General features: G+C 38.6%; 1 protein-coding gene across 4 annotated transcripts in view; it reads left to right on the forward strand.

The window, feature by feature from the left end:
• The window catches only part of pals1a (protein associated with LIN7 1, MAGUK p55 family member a), an 82,210-nt gene that overhangs the window by 27,028 nt on the left and 27,912 nt on the right, over window positions 1-27,270 (forward strand). For all 4 annotated transcript variants that reach the window (XM_088648895.1, XM_088648897.1, XM_088648896.1 and 1 more), the window contains 3 exons: window positions 4,761-5,259; window positions 12,104-12,312; window positions 20,456-20,533. In XM_088648895.1, coding sequence (XP_088505021.1) covers window positions 4,896-5,259; window positions 12,104-12,312; window positions 20,456-20,533 — 651 coding nt within the window. In that variant the 5' untranslated portion in view covers window positions 4,761-4,895. The remainder of the gene's footprint in view (window positions 1-4,760; window positions 5,260-12,103; window positions 12,313-20,455; window positions 20,534-27,270) is intronic.

The raw sequence follows: 27,270 nt of genomic DNA on the forward strand, positions 1-27,270 counted from the left end.
TTTACAAATTGATAGTAGAGAGGTTACTGTTGAAATATCAACAGAAGAACCCTTGCTGCATTTATAAGAATGTTTTAACCAGCTTTACAAAAATAACGTGAGTGTGAATTTGAGCATCTGAGTGGTGTTGAAGGTAGGATCTGAAAAAAAAAACTATTTTATAAAGACGGCTGCTGTATAAAGTGGGGCATAATCATAAAATTCTTTTGTAAGCTCCATGTAAAGAAAGTGAAATTCAGTATAAAGAAAACAAATATCCACTTGACAAAAGGTTACAATTTGCACAGAACTGTTAATTATATTTAACATAAGTTTAGATTTCAGAATTCTTATCAGCTGCCTGAGGTTCCCCCTGGACGACTCAAATTGTCTTAGAAAAGGTTTTTCCTTTATATCAATAAATCTAACCTATTTTCATCAATAAATTCTAACTGAGAGAATGATATCCTGATGTTTCTAAAATCAAGTCTGTTGTATTAAGTCAGTGCTTCTCAAGTAAATATACAGTTTCCTCCTGTTCAACAACATGGTTATCTACGGGAGTCCATCATGAGGAATCTCACAAAGCGCTGCTCATTTTTAGAGCTCACAAGTTCACAAAACACTGGCTCAGACTTGCAATATTTCTGTCCAAAATCTGAAGGCTTATGGGCCTTGCTTGTTGGTTTGTTTCTAATACCCTAATCCCTATCCTTCAGGAGGAGTTCACAGTGATGGACACCAGAAAGTAGAAGTGTTAGCAGTGATGCCGAACAGGCCTGGTGGTTATCAGGACCTTGGGATAGAGAGCCTGGGTGTGATAATAAAATACAGAGCTTTTTCTAGGGAGTTCTTGCTGTTTCTGCAAATTCATCACCAGAGAAGCAGCCAGCTTCTTGTGTTGTACTATTCAAACAAAAGAGCATGCAAAATATCTATTAAATAATTCTAGTCTTACCTATACATGGTCTAAATAGTATGTGAAACAAGAAGCACTGTATTTCAAAGCACACATAATATATTTTCTCTTTTTATAAGGGCAATTAAAAAGTTCAAAAGCAAGTGTGTTTAAGGCTGTCAAGAACGGTGAGCATTGCTATCTCAAGACTAGGTGTTTCCATTTGGTAGTATCCTGTGCAGATAAGATTGATAAGGACTGATCTGAAGATTGTCTGGCTCTTGTTAGAGCTGATAATTGCTCTGAGACCTGAAGTGATTCGTATCCTGCCCACCTGTGAAATACTTTGCCAAACCTTCCCTTGACATTAATTGAAATATCTGGTTTGATGTAAGGTGCTGCAGTTTTTATGGGTGACTTATACATTTTGTTTAGGTAAAGTCAGATGTGTCTAATAAATCTTTCACCTGTGCAAGAGGCTTCACAATGGTTTTCACCTGTTGAATTCCTTGTCTAGGCATTTATTTTTATTTATGAAACCAGTAAGAAAAGATTTTTTAAAAAAGCACTTTTTTTTCAAATCCTAGGTGAACATATCATATATCATATTTGTGAGGCAGATGTAACTGCAGCTTGATAACTGTAGGATTCATAACAAGGGCAGAATATAATCTTATTGTCCGGAAGCATTCACAGCAATATTGCACATTTCAAGAAATTACTATCAGCTGGAACACTTTCATTTTTACATTTGTTAATTCAAACATAACCATTTTAATTCATTTTTTTTCTTTTCAATTTAATCTCCGATTGGAAAAAATAAAGGAAAACCACATAAAAGAGTGATTTTCAGACACTCTGCAGACTCCATTACTTTGAATTGTAGGAATTCAAAGGTACAGTAGTTTCAAAACTTAAAAAGTTTGAAAAGTTGTACATAGTGGTGCTTTTTTAATTATTTTGCTTACCTTAGAAACATTGCTTTCAGTATGCTTGGTGTCTTTTAAGTGCTTGGATTGTGCTTAGGAGTGATTTCTCTGAGCTGCACTGACTTAGTCATGATAGTAGAATAAGTGCATTTGTTTTCTTCTGACACCTTTGCTGTCCGTTATTTAATTTCAGTTGTTTACCTTAGTCAGTCTTCTGTTAGTATATTCAAACTTCCACACAATAAAGCTAGCTGCAGTCATGGGCTCACTTCCTGAAAACCATAATTATAGCAATAGCAAGCCTGGCCCAGCTTGCCATTTGCTGCCAGATGCTTTAAATGACTAGCTGAGTATATCTCCATAAACCCTTTTTTGTTTAACTTGTTTAAAAATTAAGGGTTGTATGGATTTTATATAGACTATTTTAATGTCTTTTTTTTATTATGTTAACTACACTTAACATGCTTACAAAGTTAACCCGCTCATTGGGGAGTATGGTAAGAATGTGCTGCCTCATCCAATTTAAAAAAAATATTTTATGAAAGGGTGAGTTTGCTGGTTTAGTTTTCTGGTTAGGTTTGTTTTAATATAAATCTCTGCAATATGTGAGAAATTAAAAATTAAGCTCTTCTGTCTTCTGTGTGTTCTAAACCCCTCTCTTTCAGCTCTTCATGGTCATTCCTCCGTTGCCATCACTGTCACCACTCTCCATTGGGGAATTTTGTAGTGCATCTCTAAAGGCAGGTTCCTTACCGGGTCTCATTATTGGTGATTTATTTCCTTCTAGCTTACACATAGCTAAAAGACAAGTCAGGTCAAAATTTTTATAGCCTGCTGTGTTTTGAGGCCTGTATTATATGTTATATATTATATATTATGTATTATATGCAAATTTCTTTGTATAAGAATCTGTTTAGCTGACTTTTTTGAGGTAAATAGTACCAGGTGCATGTTTTTTTTGGTTCTAATCTTGAAAAAATGATTTTCTGTGCCTTCAAATTCTATGAAGATGTCTGTTTTTGTTTGTTTTGAGTAGCTTCAGTGTGCATTCAGTGAGGAAATTTAAAATTGTGAGTCTTTGACAATAATCCCATCATGTTGAGTGAAACATCACCCTTGACATCAGATTATAGGAGACATTGCTGAGGTGCCTGAATTGATGCTGTACTGTGGATTGGACTAAAGTGTTTGCTTACTTTTGTATGTTGTGTGTCAATTTTCAGATGAAGTTAGTTTTATCTACTATTAGGACTCAGTGAAAACTAGGTGAAGGTGAAATATGTCTAAATATGTTAAACCATAAAATCTTCAGTAGGTGTACTTTTCACCACACTGTATAGCACTTTTCATTTCAACCTTGTTGCTGTTCAGATTCAGATTTGCTTAGCTTTTTTCAAATGTTTACGCTTAATTTTTACCATTATCCCTCTGAACAGAACCGTTTGTGTTCCCCTAAGCGTTGTTTTGTTTGATGTAGCCTAATGGTATGTATATCTTCACAGTTTCAATACTGTTAAAACAAAGGCCACATTGTTGATCACATAGTCTTTAAATTGTAGTGGTAAACCCAAGTTTGTCATCAAACATACTGAAAAGTTGCTGACTGCAATTTGAAATGTTGGACAGATCTGTACAAATCTTCTTTAAGGTCCCCCTAAAGCATTTGTGGAACTTGTCTGGCATTATTCCCCCATTTTATGGCTTGCTAGTTGTGCTATCATTTTTTAACCTTGGTGAAACTTAGGCTTTTTAATTGATGCAGTCTCACTTCAGGGAGAAAAAACTGAGCTTGTGTTTAAAAGCCTGTGACCCATCACTGTCATACCTCTGTTGACAGGTGTTTGAGAATATTTGTACTGCTTTAGTAAATGAGCCCCTTTATGACATCTATACAGTGCTGACTGAGAACTCACTGTATTAACTACAGTAGATCTTCATATAAGAAGTGGGTTTCTTTTTCAAAGCAATTCGATTTTCATAACATTCCAAAACTGCAAGATGAGAAAGGAATGTGACTGGGATGTTTGTATTAAGTTTAGTGCACAAAGTCATTTATGGCTTTGCAAATATAACTATGAGCTATTCTGAAACATGCTGATCTCAATACATTTCTCTAAATAGCTTCTGCACATGCCAAAATGAAAGCAGTAATAGCTATAATCTTGACGGGGTTCTAAGCATGGTGCTGATGAACTAGTAATTCAGGCAAGTTGAATAATTTGCAGCACAGTGTATATTAAAATAGGTGATTCAGATGTCCCTTTATAAAGATTGCAACTCTTACATTGCAGAAAAATGTAAAAAATTCCTTTGCATAAATATAGGTGAAGTGGATAGTACACACAAAGTGAATTTTATATTTGCTATATTTTTTATACAGGTCAATAAATAAGTTCTTGGTGAGACTGAGTTGAATTTAAACACCTGACTGCTCAAGTGTATATATAATATCTTGTCAATATTGGTTTTTTTTTATTTTGTAAAGCAGCACACCTTGCATGACTTCATATCCTCTTCAATACATTTATATTCTTAACCTGGTCTCAGGTATATGAGAGAGAGCTTAAGTGGTTGTGATTTAACTGGCAAAGAGAGAGTTTAAGGGCTGTCTATCCATATTCCATTGAAGTTTTCTGAAAATACCTTTTCCTGCTGCACTGACATGATTGCCTCCTGTTTTACTGTTTAATTGTTCTTGGGCAGAAAAGGTGTTGTAAATCCGCTTCATCAAACCCATATTGTAACACACTGGCCAGCCTCTATATTAAAGAACAGTGTCAAAATTATTGAGGGATCTTCACCGCTTAGGTTTCTGTAGGCAATTAAGTCTTTCCTCTGAAATACCCACCTTCAATTTGCTTGCTGCTACCGACAATATACTTGATGTATTGAATGCAAGTGGAGCCAATGTGGTACTACAGTGCCAGTGTTAATGGGCTGTGTTTCTTCTGTAGGTGGTGTTCCCATTTCGGAGGGTGGCATTTGGCTGATCAGTGACAGTGTTGATAGAATGGCAGCTGCATTTGAGAACTGCCCATTCACCCTTTGTATCTGAAGAGTTAAGGTGACTCCAGGCGATAGTGATCGCCATGACTACTTCACACATGAACGGGCACGTGACAGAGGATTCAGACAGTGACATGAAGAGTGGTGAGCTGTCGGCTCACGAGGAGCCGCAGTGGCACCGGGAGATGGCAGTGGACTGCCCAGGGGACCTGGGCTCCAGGGCCATGCCAGTGCGGCGCAGTGCCCAGCTAGAGAGGATCCGGCAGCAGCAGGAGGACATGCGGCGCCGCCGCGAAGAAGAGGGCAAGAAGCTGGAGTTGGACCTCAACTCCTCCATGAGGCTCAAGAAGCTTTCCCAGAACCCCAGAATCGGCATAGATAACCCCACCTTCGAGCCTATTGAAGGTCTGCCCCCCCAGGGACCTGGGAGTACGTCCAGAATTCTGGGTGAGTGAGAAAGAGAGAGGTCTCTGAGGAAATACTCTGGGAGAGAATACCTCTTTACTTTTAAACTTCAGCATGGGGATAAAAACTGTGCTCTTTGGTATTTGTGGTGATTTCTAATCATTTCAAACTTACTAACATGCCTCTACTGTGTATCAGCAGTTTTCAACCTTTTTAATGGTGATGAACTCCTGGTATATTGGTGGCTCACTCAAATTTAATCAAATATGTTATTTAGCCGAAAAATCTTATTCTTGCTTAAAGCTCAATTTAACAGTTAAAGTGTGGTAGTCATAACTGTCTAAATTTCAGGGGTTCTTAACCTTTTTGAGAGTGCAACCCTTTTTTGGGTTTAAAAATATTTCGCAAACCCCACTCCCCTGCACACGCACACACAAACACAGATTTTTCAGTGCCAAAGTACTCAGTCTTCCATACTCAGAAATTCAATTTCAGCCAGAGGCCTCTCTGTGAACCTCTGCTTAAGGGCCATCTCAATCGTCAGATCAATCAATGGTTCCTCTATTTCAAGAGCAATTCCTGTTGGCAAAGAAAGGATTCCTTATCCATTTATCTGTCACAGACACTGCACAGTTTTCTGAAAAAAACTCCCGAAACTCTGTTGTCATTCCATCAAGATTAACCTGAATAAGCACACACAGGTCAGCCTTTAAAACTGCTGTCATTCAAACACTCCTCTAGTTCAGGAAAAGCCTCAAAGTTTTCGTTGTCCAGCCGAGTTTGCCACAAGCATAGCTTTCTGATCCAGTCTTCAGTTTTGTCAGAGAGATGTGAGTTTCCCTTGCAGTCCAGTGTTCACCTCGTTGAGACGTTTAAAAATGTCAGCCAGATAAGCCAGCAGGGCGAGCCAATTTCGTCTGAAAATTTAGTGGCTAGTGGGGAGTTTTTCTCCAATAGAAATACTCTCACCTCTTCTCGGACCTCGTAAAGGCAACTCAGTACGTTACCCCTGGACAGCCGTCGTACTTCACTGTAGTACAACAGCTGATGATGTTCTGCTCCCAACTCTTGACAGAGAATCTTGAAAACTTGTGCGCTTGTTGCACTTGTTTACAGTACAAACAGCTTCATCCATTACTTGCAATTTCTTAGCTGCGGGGGCTTGTCTTTGAATCGTACAATTCGTCCACAAAGCTAATGGAGCAACAGCCTGTACTTTCATGGCCAGCCCAATGTGTTTGCGAGTTATAGCTTGTGCACCGTCTGAGCAGATTCCCACACACTTGTTCCAGTCAATTTCATGCTCAGGTACAAACTGTTTGTGTCCAGCAAAACGAAAAGTTGATCGCCCGTGGCATGCTCGGGAATTGGATGACAGAACAAAAAATCCTCATTAATTACTCCCTCTTTAACAAATCTGACATAAACAAGCATTTGTGCATCTCTGGAGATATCAGTGGTCCCGTCAAGTTGTAAGGAATACACACTACATTTTATCTTAGCGATCGCCTCCTCTTCCATGTCTCTTGCCATATGCCCAATGCGGTTAGACATGGTACCATTTGATACTGGTATTGCTAGCTGCTCTGCAGTGCTCTTCCTACACATAATTGAAACCCATTTCCTTAGCGCACAGTAAGAAAAAAGTCTCGCCTAACGTGTGTGGCTTCCCAGTTTTGGCAGTCCAGTTAGCTATGACGAAAGACGCCTGAAGTGCCTTCTGGTTCACAGTAGTGAACAAAGCAGTAGTGGCTTTTTGGAGAGTAGATTGTTGGCCTCTTAGCTCCTGTAGCTCTCGTTAAAAAAAACTAATTTCTCCTCATTATCTTTAGCTCTCACTCTTCCAGTGCCACCTATTAAAAAAACGCTCCATTGCTAGGCTAATCACGACTACCTTGCGCTGAAGAAAAAAGTACTACAAAAATAAATGCAATCGTGGCCCACCCAATAGAAAATAATATAGTGCCCTTGCCGGGCACACCGCAGAGCAGGCTGGGAGTTGTATCCTGGGGATGGTCTGTGGGCTCGCAGAGTGACCACTAAGTTACCCTGCTTGTGTAAATAGTCTTAACCGTGCAGGTGTATATAATAGTTAATTGATTAAACTCTGTTATTGTCCTTTGATATGTAACCGCCCTAAACCTGCGTTCTGTCCTGGGACTATGGGGGTTGCGCCCCCCAGGTTAAGAACCCCAGGTCTAAAATATAACCTCCAAATTGGAGAAATTGTGACAACATACTGTGCATATCTCACAATTCAGCTCTGGGTCCCACCCTATACAGTATGTTCTTAACTGGTGTACCATATTACACACAGCCATAATGTCTGTCATGTTATAAAAAAACCATATCAGACCCACATTGTGTATGTAACTGCAAGACCTGTAATCTTATAATACAAGTATCTTAGAGCCTTTAACCCCAAGGAATCCTCCTAAGGAGAAAAAGACAGAACAATAAAAAAGAACAGATGTTCTATTGTAAGACATTAATTTCCAGAATCCGATGTAAATCCCTTTATTTTGGCCAGAGAGATATCCCAGAGACAGTCTGGTCAGGCAAGTCTCTCCTAACCCCTGTAGGAAGAATCTTACAGAAAGGATTAACATCTTAGGTAGACCTTAATCCTCTCCAAATTGAAATGGCATTTTATTTTTCTCTCGAGACTAAATTCTCTCTCAGGACTGAAATTTGCTGCAGTTTAACTTTGCTTATTTACAAGATTGATAATTGATGAGAGGATTTGGCCTTTCTTCTTTAAGGGTTACTTTCTGATTAAATGTGCAATAGAAAAGCAGGTTCCCTGGAGACGATAATGAATTTCTTTTGTTTTCTCTGTAACCCTAACGGGAGCCCACTTCATTAATAAAATTCTGATGTTGTTGCAGTTGGATTCTTAACTGAGGAGGACATCACTAATTACTTCATTTCACAGTGTGTTTTTCAAACAGTCTTGTACTCTGTGTGCTCAGGCACAAGGGAGGATATCTGCTTCAAGCTGTCAGACAGTTCCAGGCAGCCCATGGATTAATCTAGTTTGGGTGTTTTTTTTTTGTAATACAAGTTTTGATAGAGTTGATGCAAAATGCATATGTAAAAAATATTCTTGCCAAAATGTGAATTAAATTTGTTGTAACAGGATAGACTGCTGAATTGTTCCTCTCAGGGCTCATAGTCCATGTTCACTTCGAGTAAAATCGTACACCAAATCCTCAGCTTGGAGTGGCCTTCAGATTTTGTCAGCCTCCTTGTACACGTCAGAGAACTGCATCAGGCAGTTACTTGAATTATTTATCCCAACTTCGTCTGCTTTCTACTATAACAAGAGGTGGTATCTCTTTAATTTAAATCTAGAAAGCCATTGCTTTGCAGAGCTGCATTTCATAGCTTAACTGTACTGTTACAAATGGGGGGTTAGAAAATGTAGAAAATCAGGATCTGACCAGGCAGATTAGTCAGTAATAAATATAACCCCCTGCTTGTATATGATTTCTGCCAAGAATATATGTGAGTGGTTGGTATAGTTAGAGGCACGTGAATTCTTGTTCTCTAGCACAGCTTTGCTGAAAAGAGTAATACTTCAGACTCACCTGATTAAACAAATATTTATGAACACAATGACAGTGGCACACACTACCCTACACACAGCAAACATGGAAAATTTACTCTGTATAAAGACAAGGACTTTCAGAGACCTACATGTAAACCATCCTCGGACTGCTACCAAGTACTTGACTCTTAAATAATGTCTACAGAGGGCAAAGAAGAGATAAGCTGCCTTCTTAACTAAATAGCATACAACCTGTAATTAAATACCTCCCTAAAACCTGGATTCCACAAAATAAATGGAAGCCCTAACCAGAGAGGCAGTATTAAACTGAGGGATTCTTCATTCAGGAACTTCAAGTTCCTTAAAAGCTACAGAATAGCAGGCTCTCTAAGCAAGGTTCAAATGCTTAGCTGCATTTGAGATTTTCAGATGATTGTGAAGAACGGACTCTCACCTGGCACAAGCCTCAAGTTCTATCTGCTCCTGTCCTCTCTCTCTCATGGTCTCATCCTTCTTTTCCCCTTTTCTCTTGATCTGATCTTATATGGTGTCTTTCTGGACTGTTAAGTAACACTTAACTATTTACAAAGAATTTAATTAAGGTAATCCAAGCAAACTTTGATTACTTTGATCACAGACTGGACTCCCTACTTCTCAGCAAATGTTCCCTCTTCTTTGAACCTGGAAATGTTTACACTGCCATGTTTTACACACTTTACCTAGATTCCTAGGCACCTCCATTGTCCCCTACTTCAGCCTATAACCATACAGAAAACCATGTGTAATGTAAAAGGAAGAAATGTGTTATCATCTAAAACCGACTGTTGTACTTAGAATATATCAAGACGTGTGAAAGCCAATTGCTTAATGGAGGAAAGTGGTCCAGTGGTAGGAATGGTTTTGCAGGTCAAGTCCAGGCTGTGCTAATGACTCTCTATTTTTCAGTTACAAGATTTTCTAAAAGTTGTTTATGATTCATCTGTACATCTACAACCCCTGTACAACAAAGAGAATAAGGGCATGTGGACACGGCCACACGTTAGAGCTGTTCATTGTTCGATACGTGGAGAATTAGAGTTGATTGAAAGAGCAGTGCCATTGCAAGCTTGTGGGAGCTCAGGCAGTTCCAGGAGTTGCTGTTGCTTTATAAGCTGAGTGGACCCTGGTAGCACTCATCCAAATTAGCCCTGCCACTTGGGGAATCCTCCTCACAGTTAGCTAATGACATGGCCCAGGCTCAGACTGCAACATCTAGACCATTGGATTCAGCCTGAGCTGTAAGTGCAGGTTCATTAAAATTAGCAACAGTCAGTTTTCAAAGTTTTTTTTAAAGAGCTATTATTGTTGTATAGATTATGCCAAGCAAAAGCCACTGAGTCACACCACAGACAGGAGAGCCGTGCAGTGGGATTTGGAGTAATAAAGGTAATTCAGTGACTGCAGACCAGTTTTCTCAGTCCTGGTCCTTGCATGTTTTTGTTCTACCTGAGCTCCTCATTACCAAGCTTAATTTGTTTCATAATTAAAATGCAATTTTCAGCATTGAGCAGAAGTTTAATAACTTGACTAGGGTGTGTTTTATTTTCGAAGCATAGAAAATCACTACTTTCAGCCTGTCCTACACTTTCAGCCTAAAAGTGATTGAATGAATCTTAATAGATGGAATGGTGACTAGACATAGTTTATACAAAAATTCCATTACAAGCACTTTTGGGTCTGCATGGGCCGATTACTTGAACTGTTTAAGGATACAATCTAGCTAATTGAGGGGAGTTCTAATCACACAGCTCTTGATAAAGTGTAATGAGAATTTTACATTGAATGGCAGCTTCTTATGATCTTCATTAAAAGTTAAAATACAATTTTTAAAATACCAAAGAGCTATTATTGGGACTCTTAAAATATCCCGAGACCACAGGTCCCTCTTGTGAAAGCCCATGTTTTTTCCAAGAGTCACTCAGTGACTCAGTCTTGTTGCTGCCTCCCCCTCAGAACCTCCCATGTCATCCAGCAGTTCCTTGCAGCTCCCTTGCTATATCTCTCTGCAAATGTGTTTCAAAAGTACATTGAGTCTGAGAAGCTTTTAACAGTCTGCATTTTGCTTTTCACTTTCATTCTGAGGAAGCTGTGAAGTCTTTGGAGGTGCATTTGCTTTCATTCAAAAAACACAAGCACTCTCCAGCTGTTCCTTTTGTTGCTGAAGCTGGTAAGGTCATGATTCTATAGTATTGTTTAACCTACATCCACTTCCTCTGTCCTGGGGTATATTTGTACATTGAAGGCTTTGTAATGTCATTATGGTGGAGAGATTAGCGAGATGGTAAGTATTTTGTTGTAATTTGTGTGCAAAGGTGTAGCCTTTTATGAACCACGATCTTTTAGTTTTTCCTGTCTTTTCTGACTGAATGTTATTCTATATGCAACATACTCTTAGCAGATGAACTAATTTAACTGAAACTGAACTCTCGTCTGCAAGTGTGATTAGCATTGAATTGCTGCATTGCACAAGTATTAAAAGAATTAGAGATTCCTGGACAAGACCCCTATACACACTTAGACACTGTGGCCAACATGTCTATATAGTGAACAACTTCGGGTAAGTTATGCACAATGGTCCATTTTAAACCGTTCATGCATTCAAGTTCTACTAGATTGGCCAAATTAAGACATTAAAACATTTATAGACTGTATAAATAGACGTATTTCTTTGAGCCTAATATGGTAGATTGTTCTGTCTTCTGAAGTGCCCACCTTGTAAATTTAATCATGTATAAAGCATAAAGTTAATCTCAAGACTACAAAACATTTAATCTTTTTATCATTGACAGCCGTTACAGAATGATTGGGCTCTGTGCCAGTTAATTACAGGTTTGAAGGTGGGTTGAAAGTTTGAGCCATTGTCTTTTAAAAATGATAGGATGAGACCCTCACTATAATTAACTACTGTAAACCCAAATGTGTTAGATGGTCAGAATATCTTCTTGTTGGTAAACCTTCTTATGTTACAGTTGCAGATGTGCTCTTAGGAAATGCACACACTCTTTTTGTATTTCACCAGATCTAGCAAGTAAATCAGTTTCACTGCTGGTGCTTCAGTTATATCTACACCTACCCCATATTTCAATCACAGTAATAAAATCAAAATGTGTATTTTGGAAAATTTTGGATGTACCATAGCATTAACTTTGACATTTTTAGATGTGGTCTGTTTTCAGGGTCATTGGAAATGCAAACATCTTCAAATCTTTATATATGTAACAATGAGCATGCAGATGAAGACCCTGGAAAGGGTTTTGACAGATGCTGATATGCTTACAGTCTGCATTTGTTTTGCAGACCTGGAAGATCTCCTCGCATCTCTCAAGCACATCCAGTACAGTCTGTCTGACTCGCAGAGCCAGGAGGACATCTCAGTGGTGCTGCAGTTGATCCAGAAGACTGATTTCCAGAATGCCTTCCAAATCCACAATGCAGTAGCATTGCACATGAACAAGCCCAGTCCACCCTTCCCGCTGACGTCTAACGCACAGGACTTATCTCAGGAGGTTTGTGGCTGCTCTCGACTTTTATTTAGCACCTTATTTCTTTTATTTTCAGTCCTCTAGCTTTAAAGTCTGTTCTCTCTAAAAACATGAATATGAAAATTTTTCAGAGAGGCATGGTGGCGCTGTAGTTAACACTGCTGCCTCGCAACTCTTGGGCCCTGGGTTCATTTTTGGACCTGGAGTCCTATATGCATGTTGCTTGTATGTTCCTCCAGATGCTACCTTTTCCCTCCACAGTACAAAGACATGCTAGTAGATTAATTGGCTTCTGTGAAAATTGTCCCTAATTTGAATGTGTGCATCTAGGCCTGTGAATCCTCCGATAGACTGGCTTCCCATCCAGGGTATGTCCTGTCTTCTGCCTGTTGCTTTCTGGGAAAGGTCCTGCTCCTCTGTGAACCTGAATTTGATGAAGCAGTTAAAAGATACATGGATTGAAAATGTTTCAGTTTTTATCAGTTGTGTAGGAAGGCTAAATCCAGAAGCCACGGCACAGTTGCTGTGCAGTGATGCATAGTCTCCTTTGGTGCACTGGTATTCCCAGAATTTCCTTTTCATTATGCTGTATCACAATGGCTGTTTAGTGATGGAGCTCTGAGGTGCAGCTCAGTTCCGTCAAGGACCTCTGTGGGGTAGGGAAGTACATCAGTCCTATGACCCCTTTGGTCAGGAAATATTTTGGAATGAACCCAGAAATCAGATATCAACCAGCATCTTAGGCTGGGCACAGGTCAGAATAGCAACCATGAAAAATACCATGAAAACTGAAAATTGGGTGTAATCAAGTGACTTTTGTGAAGTACGTTCTTCACAGGCTGTCAAGCCTGGAAACTGTTTTTTTTCTTTTTAAAACTATTGCATTGAAATGTCCAATGTGTCTAATGGAGATATTTTGTCTACCAGTTATTAGTCTTTTGGAAATATGGCAGACTTAAGAATTAATTGACTTAGTAAATTTAATTATCCCCCCTTCCTAAGTGGAATATGTACATGGAAGATTTTAGTCATGCTGTATTTGGGGCTGCTGTGCAGTAAACTCTCCAGTAAATAGGTAGTCTACATTATTGGAATGTGGGCTAATTGTAAATTAATTGTTTTTATTTCCTTTCCTGTCCTTATGTGGTCCTGTCCTTATGTTATACCTGTCAGTTTAAACTGTTCATTGTAACAACACGATGACAACATGCCAGATAAACATAATCACTGTAGCCAGTGTCCTTTAAACAGGCCTTCCTCTGCCCTTCAGATTGTCACTTGCCCAGTCATCAATCTTAGTTACAACTTTTAGTTGTAATTTACATATTCTGTGTGGTATGTTTATATACATTATTTTACATAACTGTAGTAACATAATGCTATTATACTTTCAGTATTTAAATACATTAAATGTGTGGTTAAGTATGTGGAGATTTCACACTGTAACATTCATTGGTAATGTAATGACTCATTTATTAAATCAATATTGTTTTCTGATCTAAATAGAATAGACTTCATTCTCAAGATGCTGCCGTGGTTATCTCCAATCTCTAGTAAATAAAGAGAAAATTATAATCTGACAACTGACCCCTACTTCAGCAACAGACATAGTGTCCGTTTGAATAAATGTATTCCTGTTGTAAAATTGAAATTGCATCCCATGCAACAGCAGCTTATATTAAGATGCTTCAAGTTAGTAATTTAAGCATTAAAGCATTGTTTCTAATATAATTTGATCTCTGGTTCCAGAAGCAAACTAAACTTGTTCTGTGCAGACCTGCCTTAAGGTTTCTTTATATATGATTTTAAAATGGTAGTGTGTACACACCACATAGGGTCTTATTCAGAGAACAGATTAAGCTCTTCGTGACAGGTCCAGGATAGGATGTCAGACTCCAGATGTAAGACAAGTTTTTGTACCATCTGTGACACCCCAGATGAAATATCTAAGGGCTGAACCACAGTCTAGATCTTGACTTGTCTGGAACTCAAAAGACTTACGGAAAGAAGGCAACCAATTTGCACTGAATCCACAATGAGTCTTTGCTTTTCTCTACCGTGTCCCAAATGGTCTGCTATCTCTGTACATAACATCTGATGTGCATCTTTCTATAAAAAACTCTGTGACCAACTTGTTGTGAATAATTCTCTGAAAAATACAAAACAATTAGTATAGATATTGTCACTGCGAGTCTGGATTGGGTCTTTAGTGACATAGTTGGCTGAATGTGTTATTTAATTTAAGATCCAGCAGCTTCCCTTATGACTTGCTAGGAACCTATGAGTTTGCAGTTTTGTCAGTGACGGTTGCATCACTCTTTTAGTTTATGCTGTGACCAATGTGTGTTATAAAAAGACCTAATTTATTTACTGGTCTTTAAATACTAATATATATAGAATTTTCAAAGGCCTCAAATGTTTAAAAATCTCTGCATTAGAGAATCTTGAATCGGCAAAAAACTGAATCACAGATTCCAAAAAACATCAAGGGTCATCAATCATCAATTATCCCAAAGCTGCTTAACAGGGTAGATGGTGAGAAATGTTGCCTATTGATTAAATTACTAACAGAAATGCATGCACAAGATGCATTTTTGTTTTTATGAGCATTAGTGGTGTGTTTAAAAAGAACAAAAATGTGAATGGCATTTTAATGTTACCATCTTCAGCACAAAAAAGTATTTCATTGAGAAGCTGTCAGATTATGCCACTGAAATGAATAAAGCTCCTATTACACAGCAGTTTTGTAGACTATTAACAACAGGGTCTGACTAGAGTTCAACACCTTCTTTATATTTTCACAGCCAGACATGTTATTGTAATTGCTTTTCTTCATTAGTATAGTTTGTGTAATTGCATCTGGTCAGCCCTCAAATGAATTCATCTGTGTACTGTAACTGGAATTATTTTCCTTTTATTGTTTTCACTTTCAGCTCCTTCATTCCTTTAATTTCTGTTCACACTGATATGTTTTTACTTCTGTTTTGCTGTCCTTCAATTAAGCCTCCTATTTATTTGCTACAGTAAGCTAACAAAGAGAATTTTATCTTAATTAGTATAGAAGGGAAGCGGGAGGAAGTAACAACAAAGTGAGAGAAGTAAGCAAATTTAAAATGGCAGCACTTGCTCAGTCGTCCATGTTCTGTGTCCTCATTGTTTTGGTTCAAGATGAAGTACTTGTTTAGAGATTTCATCAGTAATTAGAACAGAGGGATGCATATGTAGCTTGATCACAAGGGTGTACTTCTTCCCATCATAGTCCAAGATGTCCAGAGGTAAACCCATGAAATCCCATTGTTTGTCCTCTTCTTTATTATTTTTTTCATGCTCTCATATAAACAATAGCTCTATCTCTAATGACCTAGCACCCCAATGTACTACAAAGCAAGAAACTTTAAAATAAAGTATCTCACACATAGTTCAGGAAGCTTATTATAAAGTCCCTTTTAGACAGTTTAAATGTTTTAGATTTTGCAGTTCGGATCCTAGTGTATATTACCTTTTTCACAAAACAACAGGGTGAGGTGAAGCAAACATGTCCTTCAGAAATAATCTCTTTGGGAATCTTTTACATTTCTAAATGGTTAATAATTGCTTTACTTTGAGCCTTCATCTGTACTAAGTTCAACTGTCTTAAAGGATCATTCTTAGTAAATCTGTTAAATAAGAAAATCTCCCTGCAGGTGTCAGGGTGGAGGAAAGCCAGGATTATTTCACTGAGGACAGAAAAAGAAAATCCTGTAACTTGTTTGGAAATAGTCCATGCACATAGCTTTGGCTGTTCAGTGCAATTAAAGTCACAGGTGGTGAATGCCAACTGTAGCTCCCAAGATCACTAAATTTACAAGTTTTCCTTATTCAATAACCTTGAAGCCATCATGCTCGAAGAAAGTTGGTGAGAAGAACAGCAAAAAATGTTAACCTTTTTAATCTCAGGAAAACTGCAAAGGACAAATATTTCCAATTCTCAAGTGAGTGTTCAGGTTTGGATTCTAAATAGAAAACTGCTTTGAGAGTCAAAATTGCACTATTAATTAAAATAATGGTAACTGGGGTCTTTTTAGTATACATTTTAAATTGAAACATTTTATATATGCAATTACAATGTTACTGGTTTATATTACTTAACATTCAGCCCTCACGTATCACATATTGAGTACTACTTTATTTGCCAGTGTCTACCAATACAAAATGATAATGTTATCTGTTACCTCACCATCCCACTGTCCATTACCTGCATACCTTCCAAACAAATGTACAAACTAGGTTGTATCCTAGTAGGCAAAACTAAGGGCAAACCACTGTTTTTTCAGGTTTTTTTTTTAAGATCACTTTATTTCTTTTATTAGGAAATTGTCTTTTTGCATACCCTATTTTCCTCTTCATGAGACACACAGACAGGGAGAGAAGCTTGGGGTCAGATTGCAGGGTCAGCCATTTATACAGTGCCTCTGGAGCAGTTGGGGTTAAGGGCTTTGCTCAGGTGCTTAACGGAGTAGGATTATATATGACACTTAAACTTACTCTCTTTTGTGATGTAAATTGGAGGTTGTACACATTACCGTGTACTTGGAAGTTTCATTGTTTAAAATGCACTCATCCTTACTGATTCATTATAACCCCAAAATGTAAAAATAGCTTTGTGGCTCCTCTTTAATTGAATGAGTTAATTGATTTGTTTTTAGTTTTACAAATAGTTTTGTGTCATGCCCAAGATGTATGGCAAGCAGTGCTCTTTTGATTTGGTTTAATTACTTCCTCTAGAAATTTTATAATCTTACTGTTTTTCAGTTAATTTGTTTCACATTTTACCATGTTTTTAAATTTGTTCTATCTGTTCTTGAGAGAAATGGTATGTACAGATGCAGCCATTCAAAATGGGTGGGGTATTTCGCGGTATACCCCGGTGGGTGTGTCACAGTATCACGCAGTATCACGGGGTAAATCGCGTCATTTGACGTCATGCTGGAAAGTATCCGGCATCACCTTGTAAAACCGCCAGGAGGAGCCAATAAAGCTTAACCTCTCATGTACTGCATTTGAGCTTTTAAATTTAAAATTACAGCATGTTAATAATTTGTCATTAGAAAGTTGGTATATTTTATGAAAGCAAGATTGCTCAGTTGGACAAAAGTACACAACCTACCTTTATCAGAAATATTTATGCATCAAAGCCTTTACCGAAGATATTACTAATAGAATTAATAATGAATGACTTTGGACAAGCCGTAAACTAAAAGTATAATTTCTTTAGCACATTTGTACAAGCACTTGGAATCTGTCCAAGCCCTACTTTGTCAGGCATTTTCTTTTACTGCAACGGACATAAAAACTCCCTTGCTTTTAACAGAGCGTTTCATAATTTCTAACTACAAAAATTATTTAAACTGTGACACTTATCATTCAACCAGAGCTCAAAATATCAAAAGGATCCTCGAGAGCACAGCAAAGACTGTATTAAAAGATACTTGTATCAGATACATGAGAATCCAAGCTTTTTTAACGCTTTCTTTTCCGTATACCAGATATTATGGAACCACTTCAGAAGGGTGTCAGCCAGTCAGATTCCAGGAATCGGTACTTTAAAGAAAAAATACACACCGGTATTCCATTTCTCCCTAAACATTTTAAGCATTGAAGTATTTAACTAACGTGAAATAGCGTGTAAAAAAGTGGTAGTTTTAAGCTTTTCTGCTAATATAATATGGAATCGCGTATATAAAGAAATTAATAACGATATGATTATATTCGTGTACTGCGACATTTCTTTGAAAAAATAGAATAACAACATTATGGACAATTAATTGACTTTTATATTTCTAAATATCACAACATGATCGAATTTAAGTCATTTTAATAACAATGAATAGTCACCTATGTGTTACAATATAAACATTTAAATTGATTTAAATCACGTTTTGATTTAAATCGCAATCGCGTGTTTAAATATGTGTTTTTTATTCACAATCAGACAAATGCAACATAAATTGATATTTTTATCTTCTAAGTATCTTAAACTTTCAGCATAGCTTTCTCCCCATTTAGATTTATTTTTCTTGGGATCAAACGTGGAAAGAATAGATTGTAATCGTTTTATTTTTTAAATACATTTTAGAAAAGTGTAATCTATACTAAAAAGCTGTACACCACCTGCTATAAAGATACATATTGTAATACTTTCGGGCTCGGATTATTAAAGATAGAGCTTTTTAATCAGTTAAATTTGCCCCACCCTTGGTGAATGTAAAAAGCAAAGTCAATTTAAGCTGGAGCAGTGGCACTGTGGCTAAAGATCTGCGCCTGTGGTTGTAAGGTTGCCGGTTCAAATCTTGCGGCTGGCAGAGGAATCCTACTCCATTGGGCCCCTGAGCAAGGCCCTTAAGCCCAGCTGCTCCAGGGGCGCCGTATAAATGGCTGACCCTGCGCTCTGACCCCAGGCTTCTCTCTCTCCGTCTGTGTGTCTCATGGAGAGCAAGCTGGGGTATGCGAAAAGACAAATTCCTAATGCAAGCAATTGGATATGTCCAGTAATGTGATCCGATCTCTTTTAAGAAATTTATAAATTTGTAGAACCAACTAATTTGGCTGGTGACTGGCTGGATTGGGTCCGAAATATCAGTTGAGTCCGTTCAGTGCTGGAAGAAGGCTTCCAGAAGAAAGGAGTTGCTGAATAAAACTGGGAATGAATATGGCAGCATTTCTGAGACTCCCGGGCTGCTACTTCATTGAATGTGTGGGACCCTGCTGCTCAGGAATGATCTTTGTGAACTGGAATTCCCGTGAGAGATGAGTAGGCTGAATTGAGAGGGTACTGTATGTCATGAATGCAAATCTATATGCAAAACCATCTTTATATGCTTAGTTTCAAGAGCCCTATAATTATCAGAGTCTGTTTTGTCATGCAGAGATCATCACTCCCTGAGCCTATCTGACCTGGTTTGTCAAGGGATTTGTGCAGGCTGGTCACTTCTGTTCACCTTAAACACCTCTGTACTGACTCTAAAGCCATGTTACCTTAGAATAATATAGACATCAAGTGATGTGGAAAATGTGGGGTGTCCATATTGTCCAAACCATCTTGTAGCTTGTAGAACTACTTTTTTGCTCCAATTGTGAAATTCTAAGCTATATTTAAATAAGGATAAGAAGGAAGATTTTTATCTTTACAGCACTGATGTGTTCTCTTATTACATTTGCAGATTTCACTTTTGCAATTACTTTTATTTTACTAATAAAATTAGTAAAACTATTTTTTTGTGGAAAAAGCCATACAGTGTCAAATTGACATTACCCCTCTTTGTGAACAAATCGGGGGTTGAAGTAATTTTTCTTCATAAAAACATGAAAATTGATTCAACAGTAGGCCAAGTCAAATCCCACAACATAAGAGTGACAAGCTTTTCAAAGGTCGTGTTCATTACTTAGGTTTTTATCCATTAAAAAGGGAATACGTTTTCTCTCAAGATTAAAATTCTGCTTTCAAGAAAGGACAGTATGATAAAGATTCAGATTGCTGGTCTCTCCCACGTGAAGGAGAGACCATACAGTTTCAGTATAATAGTGACTAAATTGCTCTAGAAGAGGTTTGTGGCCTTTGTTTGACTACAATGTGTTGGTATTTTTCATGGCATGGAAAAAGGTTTATTCATTCTAATAAGTAATACTGACAAGAGCTATATTGTCTTTCTGTCTTCAGTGTGTGCATTTCCAAGAAAGCCATATGTAAAGGAAGTAATGTTTGGTTATGTACTGACAAATGTCTTCTGCCTCTCAGTTTGCTCTAACTTTACTCCTTTCAGGTCCCTGTAGTCTCCCTCTGGTCATGCATGCACAAATCAAGTACCAAATTAATCTGTCGAATTATACACACTTCTTCTTTCCAAATGTTGTTGTGGATCTTAGTGCCGAGACCCTCCATTGTGCAGCTCTATAAAGTATGTGTAGGTGAAAATGTATGTGTTGCACCCTGTGTCTTAAGCAACTTAATTCACTAGGAAGGTGAATTACCACTTTCTAGAATGAATGAGTGTAATTTTGTTTTAAAATAAGTCAATTAAGTGCACTTTAACAAACTTTTTAGGTAGTGAGTAATGTTAAAATATGTAATGGGCAGTATATGGCAGACCATTTCACCTGGAAAGTGACCTGTAAAAATATTTCTCCTTAGGTTCAGGCAATACTCCGATCAAGCCAGCAAAAGGATGGACTGGAATTGAATGCACTGTTAACTTCCCCTCACGTGCAGGTAAGAATTGTTGTTTCAGGTTATTTAAGTGCGAATAGTATCACATTATCTAAAGATAATCAGTCAGCTGTCAGTGTTTTGGTTGCAGATTCTGGCTTGTGTGATTTTGGGAGCTGTTGTTCAGGTGCTTCTAGCATTCTTATTGTCTCTCATCGGTGTCTTCAGTGACACTGCTCTCCAAACATCTCTCTGTCTAGAGTCTCTGGAGGATCTTCTTTGCTTCTGTTGCCCACTTCTTCAGAGAACAAGAACAGGTTTTTTAATTTCTCCAGTAATTAAAGAAATAAGTAAAAAAATTAAACCTCAAGGACAAATTTGCTGTGCTTCATAGACATTTATTATAGTTTTTAGTATATTACCTAGCATTGCATTTTTATAGTAGTTTCTTCTAGTTTGCTGTATATCACCCAGCATTACATTCTTAAAATAGCTACCAAAATAACACAATCTACATGATCAGTCAAGGATGGATCTAATGACATTTTTCTTAAATTCATACTAATTTAAAAGTTAATATCCCAGGGAAATTAATTGAAGATAAAAATAAACTTCAATATAAAATCCTAGGACTCTGCCGAAGGTCAGAATCAAAGAACTACACACTCACAAAAGCAAAAAGCCTAAAACAGCTAAATTGTCCCTTTGGGGATTTGTTGGTTTTTTTGCGATACAATACACAATTTAATCATGTATTGAAACATGCACGTGTTTTAGTTTAATAAAGTCAGATGCATTTCAATGAAATGGCATGTAAGCGTGTATTTTGGAAGTGGGGAAAAAAAACGTGTAGAGCACAAGGAGAGCACCTTAACTTGATGATGTCAGACAGTGAGGCTACACGAAACCCCAGGACCCTTCCACTAGGAGGCAGCAATGCTAACCACTTCACTACTATGCGCACGCCCTGTATTTTCACCTATCTGCTACTACTATTTTTTACCTTAGTTTTTTCGACTGTTCTGATTGCTTATTTATCCTTGGAACAGGTAAAGATAGGTTCTTTAGGGTATAGGTTGTCATTACTTATGTCTGCAATAATTTATGCAGAATGATAAAGAAGTAATTGGATGTATTCATGGTTGCTATTCTTATGGTAATTTTCTTACAGCAGAGTTTGTAGTGCATTGATTCTGAACAGTACAGCTGAAGTATTGTTTTGTCAGTGAACCATTCATTTTCAAACTGACTCTTGAGCAGCAACTGTGCGCACTTTCATGTCAGAATTGTATTACAGGAATCTTCAGGTTTACCATCAGTTTGATGGTTAAGTGGTCTATCTTTGAGGACAGTGGAAAAGAAAGTTGTCTTTATATGCGGTTTCTCTTGTCAGTGTGTTACAACTGGAAGTACCTCACGGAGATGCCTCAGCGAATTGAAAATGTATCTAGGGATAATCTAATATGAGCAGATTTGTGCTGAATGGAGTGGTGTTTTCTCTTTCAGGAAGTTTTGTTTTTCAATTTTTAGACAATTTTTAGGGCAAATGCTATTCGAAGTACATTCAGAATCCTTGAATTGTGAAGCTTTATCATTTTTTCAATGAAGACAGCACCTTCAATTTCTTGTTCACTCTTAATGTGGAAGATATCTTAAATGACTTCCAAGTAATTTTTATTTTTGTATTCTTCTTTGTCCTGTAAAGCCATTTTCCAGTAGACCTATGTGTGTAAGTATAACAGTGCCTCAATTAGCATGGAGGATACAGTCCAGAGAAAGGAGCAATAGGAATCGGCACTAATAGAGGCATCTTAAGTCTGGGTCCAATGGGGATGTGTTCTCAAGAGTGCTGTTTCTTACAAGTGGCAACATATGAAAGCTTTATTGTGGTACTGGTAATGGCTTTACTTATATTTTTACAATGGGAAGTCATTAAAATTCCATTTTATACATAAAGGAGTTTATTTTTAAATTATATGTATGGGAAAAAAATATCAAATCTGGCTCTGTACCAATCCATTAAGCTTGTGTTGATTAACCACCATCTGCCTTCACTCCTCAGTTTAGTAGTGGTGGGAGACTGAGGTGACAAGCTGTGTCTGACAGGAGGGGCTAGACTGTGGCTCATCCTGGTTAGCCCGAGACTTCTTTTTTATGAGCGATTACATATGGCTCTGGCTGTACAGTAAGCATTCATGTCATGCTACACTCTCATTGTCTGTGAGCTTGCACACCACTTTCCATTGCTTTTTTCCCTTAAGCACAGATAGTAGCAGGATGCACAATGACAGCCTGCACTGCGTATTCTCTAGTTGCTTCTACAGTATGTGACCCAAATGTGCATCACAGTCAGGCAAATGCACTTCCAGTGAAGTTATTAAAATAATAGTCAGGACAAAGATAGTTATGGCAAATTAGCTCTAATAGGGGCTGCATAGCAAGGCATTGCTTTGCATGACACTGCAAGAACAAACTGTGAATTATTCCAGATTAGATATTAGAAGTGCATATCAATGCTTAATTAAAGCGTTGTTAAATCACCCCTTACTTTTGAGCATCACTCATTACCCATCTGCAGTCCCAGTACACATCAGATATGATTTGAATTTTCCAAAGACTCTGGGGTAACACTCCTATTCTTAACAAACATTGCAATCTTTAATGACCAAGTAGACAGGCCCTTAATTTTAAGGTCTTGTCTGAAAGATGGCAGCTCCTACAGTACCTGATCCAGAGGGAAGAGTGCTACCTACTGGTCCACTAATGCCATTTACAGCAGTAACATGGTTTTCCTTGCAGGTCTCCTATCCTAATACTTACCAAGACCAGTCAAGATACATCAGTGGTAGCATAAAGAATTGACCATTTTTGCCAGCAGCCTTAACTGATTTTTCCATTCAAGGCTAAACAGAACTGTGTTCATTATACTGTACTGTTAATAATCTTTTTATTGTAAAACATAGACACTCATTCCATTGTTAAGTTCTGTAAGGCAAATCTTAGTATTAGTATTTTCAGCTTTTCACATGTCAAGCAGGAAATCAAGAATGAGCAGGTTTTTTTTGTGGGTCTGAGTTGAGAGATGAGGAGGTGGTAGTCCTCTGGGTAGTATGGGAGTTCTGGGAGCCCTTTAATTAATCTTTGCAGCTGTTTTCACATTTTTATTTTCTTGGAAACCGTGCTTTTGCTTATTTTCTTGTGTTTCTGCACTGGCAATTGTAAGGTCACTCATGTCCATAACTAATTTTCACCTCTGTCTGCTTTAATTATGTAAAGAATTAGGCAATGTCGCCTGACATTCCTAAACCCATAGCCAATATAAGCAGAAGCCAGGAGATTAAGAGAGTACAACCCCGATACATTTGCATCACTGCTGGAGTTGGTGATGGGCTGACTTCTGTGCTTTGCACATCATAGTGGAGTTTATTAAGAAGACTGCATTGTACAGAAGCTCAACCGTCAAGGGTTAGGCAGTGTAGAATGTAAGTAAGAACTAAAATTCAGAACATTTTTTTTCATGTTTTATAAATTGCTTGTCAATATGCTAGATCACTTGCAAACCATTGTTCCATGTGTTATGATTTTCTTTTTGCTTGAAAAGTTTAGCCTAATTTTCCATAAAGTACTTTAACTGTGAGAATAATGACTTCGTCTGCTAAAACGTGTTTTGAATGCATTGTTTAAAACTGAAAATGTAATGCTGTGGAATCCAACCACTGATAAGAGAGTACCAATATTTAAAGAAGCAACATGAAAAGGTTTAGATGTTGTATTTATTTGAGTTTAACTGTTTTAAACTAAAAACCAAATTAATGCAGATATGTTTCTACTATTTCTGGAACCTTATCACTTATTTCTGAATTTACACCCCAGAAGTGTATCCCTTCTTAAAATACTTTAAAATGCTGTTGACTATGTAGTGGTTTTATGATTTTACTGAGACAATTATTAATTGTAGCAGTAATCACGAGGTGGTTCGTTGTGGCTTTTAGAAAATACTGTGAGGGTAATCAATATACAAGGTATATAATCTCAAAGAGATGCAAACACAAAGAGATGCACAACAGAGAATATATTTCAATATATCGTTCGGCTATACCAAATCGCTAGTCAGTGTTATTACCCACTGTTACACTAGACTTGGAAGTAAATACATTACTCATGAATTAAATTGATAACTGACTAGTAGAAAGTCTCTATGCACAGAATGTGACTGCGGGTCCTCGCAAGTCACTCTTTTGCACGGGAAGAAACTGGTTCGTTCCCGGTCCAGTGCTGCTTCTGAATAAGCTATTCAGGTTGTCGACGAGGGTCCAACTGTAGGCTGCCATTGATCAAGCGGAGTATTCACACTGGTCGTTGCAGAATTCTTGAGTATGTACGGGATCCTCGGCCCCTCGCTTAGAACAAAGTCCAAGTCCCAGTGCAGACAACACCAGTCACGTGATTGTCTCTGAGGGTGCGCGAAAATGGCCAAGGAGAGGTCTGACCTGAGCTTGTACTACCAAGACACAGATTTTGACCAAGACACAGATGTGTGCTGATTGGTTGAGAGTTTGGCGGGTATGGGAGACCCACGTGGTATTACCACACCCTGCCAATCCCTGATTGATTGATCAAGGTGAGATATGAGTCACTTACTCCTGACACTTAGGATTGTAATCCAGATGTCCATCTGGCACTCCCTAGACAGATAGGCACCAATGGATGACCATTGATCATGATAGCCAGGCTTAGCTAAGTGCATCGCCATTTGGAAACTGTCCCTTATCTAAAGAAAACACCTTAAATCAGCCTGCATGAATAGCTTCTCTGTGTCTGCACCACAGAGATGAAGAGAGAGATGGGGCCTCATTTGGGAAAGCACAGCAATGCTTAATTCTGTCTTCTTAACAAGCATTGCCGCTACATATCCCCCCTTTTTGAAGGTCACAACGTCCTGAGGCGTTGTTGCCTTCAAAACAAAAACAGAGTTAAGTGACATCTGTCGAAACACATTAGATTTTACCACCCAATATTCACATTACCTCTCGAGAATTCGTACAGGAAATAGTGTTGGAAAGAACATTGCGTATACCTGCTCTCGGTTATAAGGTACATAGAAATGAGGTATCGGGCATCATCATTAGCCCTAGACCTTAGACCTCAGGCAGTTCACTGTCCGTATTGGATAGCTCTGCAGCAGGCAGATGTTTGGGAGTGGTTACCTGATTTCGGTGATACACCATTGCTCCCTTTGTCTCATTCAAACTACCCCGCAAGGCTTTGATACAAGAGAACAGCATCCAACACATTCCACCAGCCATGATCCAGCTACCCAGCAGCAGTGTCAATATGACTACGTTTACTGTTCCCAGCTTCCCAGAGGATCCACATCAACCATGTCTGGAACCTACCAGCTTAGTTTGTACGTCAATATCGTTGAGAACAAACTCGACTACTTGTACCCCCTCAAGGCTTACTGTCTCTTGGATTCTGTCATCCAAGTCAACGCTGTGTCCTCTGAAAGCGTCCACAATCTCAAGTTCTGTTTCATATAGTTTCATATAGACTCCAGGTGGTATAGCACTAAATCATTGAGATGCACTATAGCCCCTTCAGGAACTTGTAGAAAAAACGTTTGGTTGTGTAGCTGCACTTCGGTAGCTGTATCATGTCTGTCGTAGGTTATTGTAACAGTTAACTGTGGTGTGCTGGCCAGCCATTTCTTTCCCACCTGCTCAACCTTGGGTTCGTTAACCTCCCCTCTGCTCGTTACTGTGGCTATACACTTTTCAGTAGCAGCCCCCTTCCTGATACCACACAACCTCTGATTTGTGTCCCTTATAAATGGCTTACTTGGGCACACCCAGTGGATGTCCCAAGTTGATATACACAGTTCCAGGTTTGGAACAAGGTACAAATTCGGATCATCCTCCTGGTAAGCTACGAGCGATGGGGTGGTTAACTTCACATGCATGTCCTCCCTCCAGAAGCCAACGTTCGATATAGACTTAAGTCTATAGATCTCCTTGCTACTCATGATGGGAAGGTTCAACAGGAAACCTATTTCCTTGGCTTCGGGGTTGACATGTATGGGAATGGCACTGCCTAGACTGTACGCAAGATGTGCTTGCAATGGCTGCACCATCTCGGAACTGGTTGTCCTTAGTACTTCTTCTAAGGAAAGCGGAACCAAGTAGGTTGGAATTTGTCCCATGGCTAGGCTAGTTACCGTGGCACTAAGCTCCCTGAGCAGATCCTGCATTAACATTCTGACCTGTTGCACGTAAGCATAATCCCACTGTAACACGTCGACAATCCTGCCCGCAGTGTGGCGGGTGTTATTTAACACTGCTGCATGAAGGTTTACAATTGTGCCCTGTAAGGTTTTCCCTAGGCTTTTCAGCCGCTGCTGCTGTCGATACAGCCTGTCACTAATTTCTGGCATTTCCTTACGTAACTCAGACACCTGCCTTCTCAGGGTGGTCAGGGTGACAGTGTTAGCAGCAAACAGACCCACTGAAAATAGCGAACCCACGGTGGAGGCTGAGGCCTGTCATTTCCTCCTGGGTGACGGTCGCCTTCCTCAGCTGGTGGAGCATGTGTATAGTGTCTAGCTGGGCATGCCGTACAGTATCCTTAGCCCACTGCCTACCATGATAGGACACCCTACTGTTCATGTCGATGTGCTTCTAAAACACATCACTTGGGTCCAGCCGTACATATACTCGCTGAGTATATGTTCTGCAATTTGTTAATAACAATCCGGGAGCGTCCTGCAGGACTATGCCAGTAGGAGGACCAGGTTCTACAACTTC

This window comes from Lepisosteus platostomus, chromosome 10, assembly GCF_059453375.1.
Source record: "Lepisosteus platostomus isolate fLepPlt1 chromosome 10, fLepPlt1.hap1, whole genome shotgun sequence".
Lineage (NCBI taxonomy): Eukaryota > Metazoa > Chordata > Actinopteri > Semionotiformes > Lepisosteidae > Lepisosteus > Lepisosteus platostomus.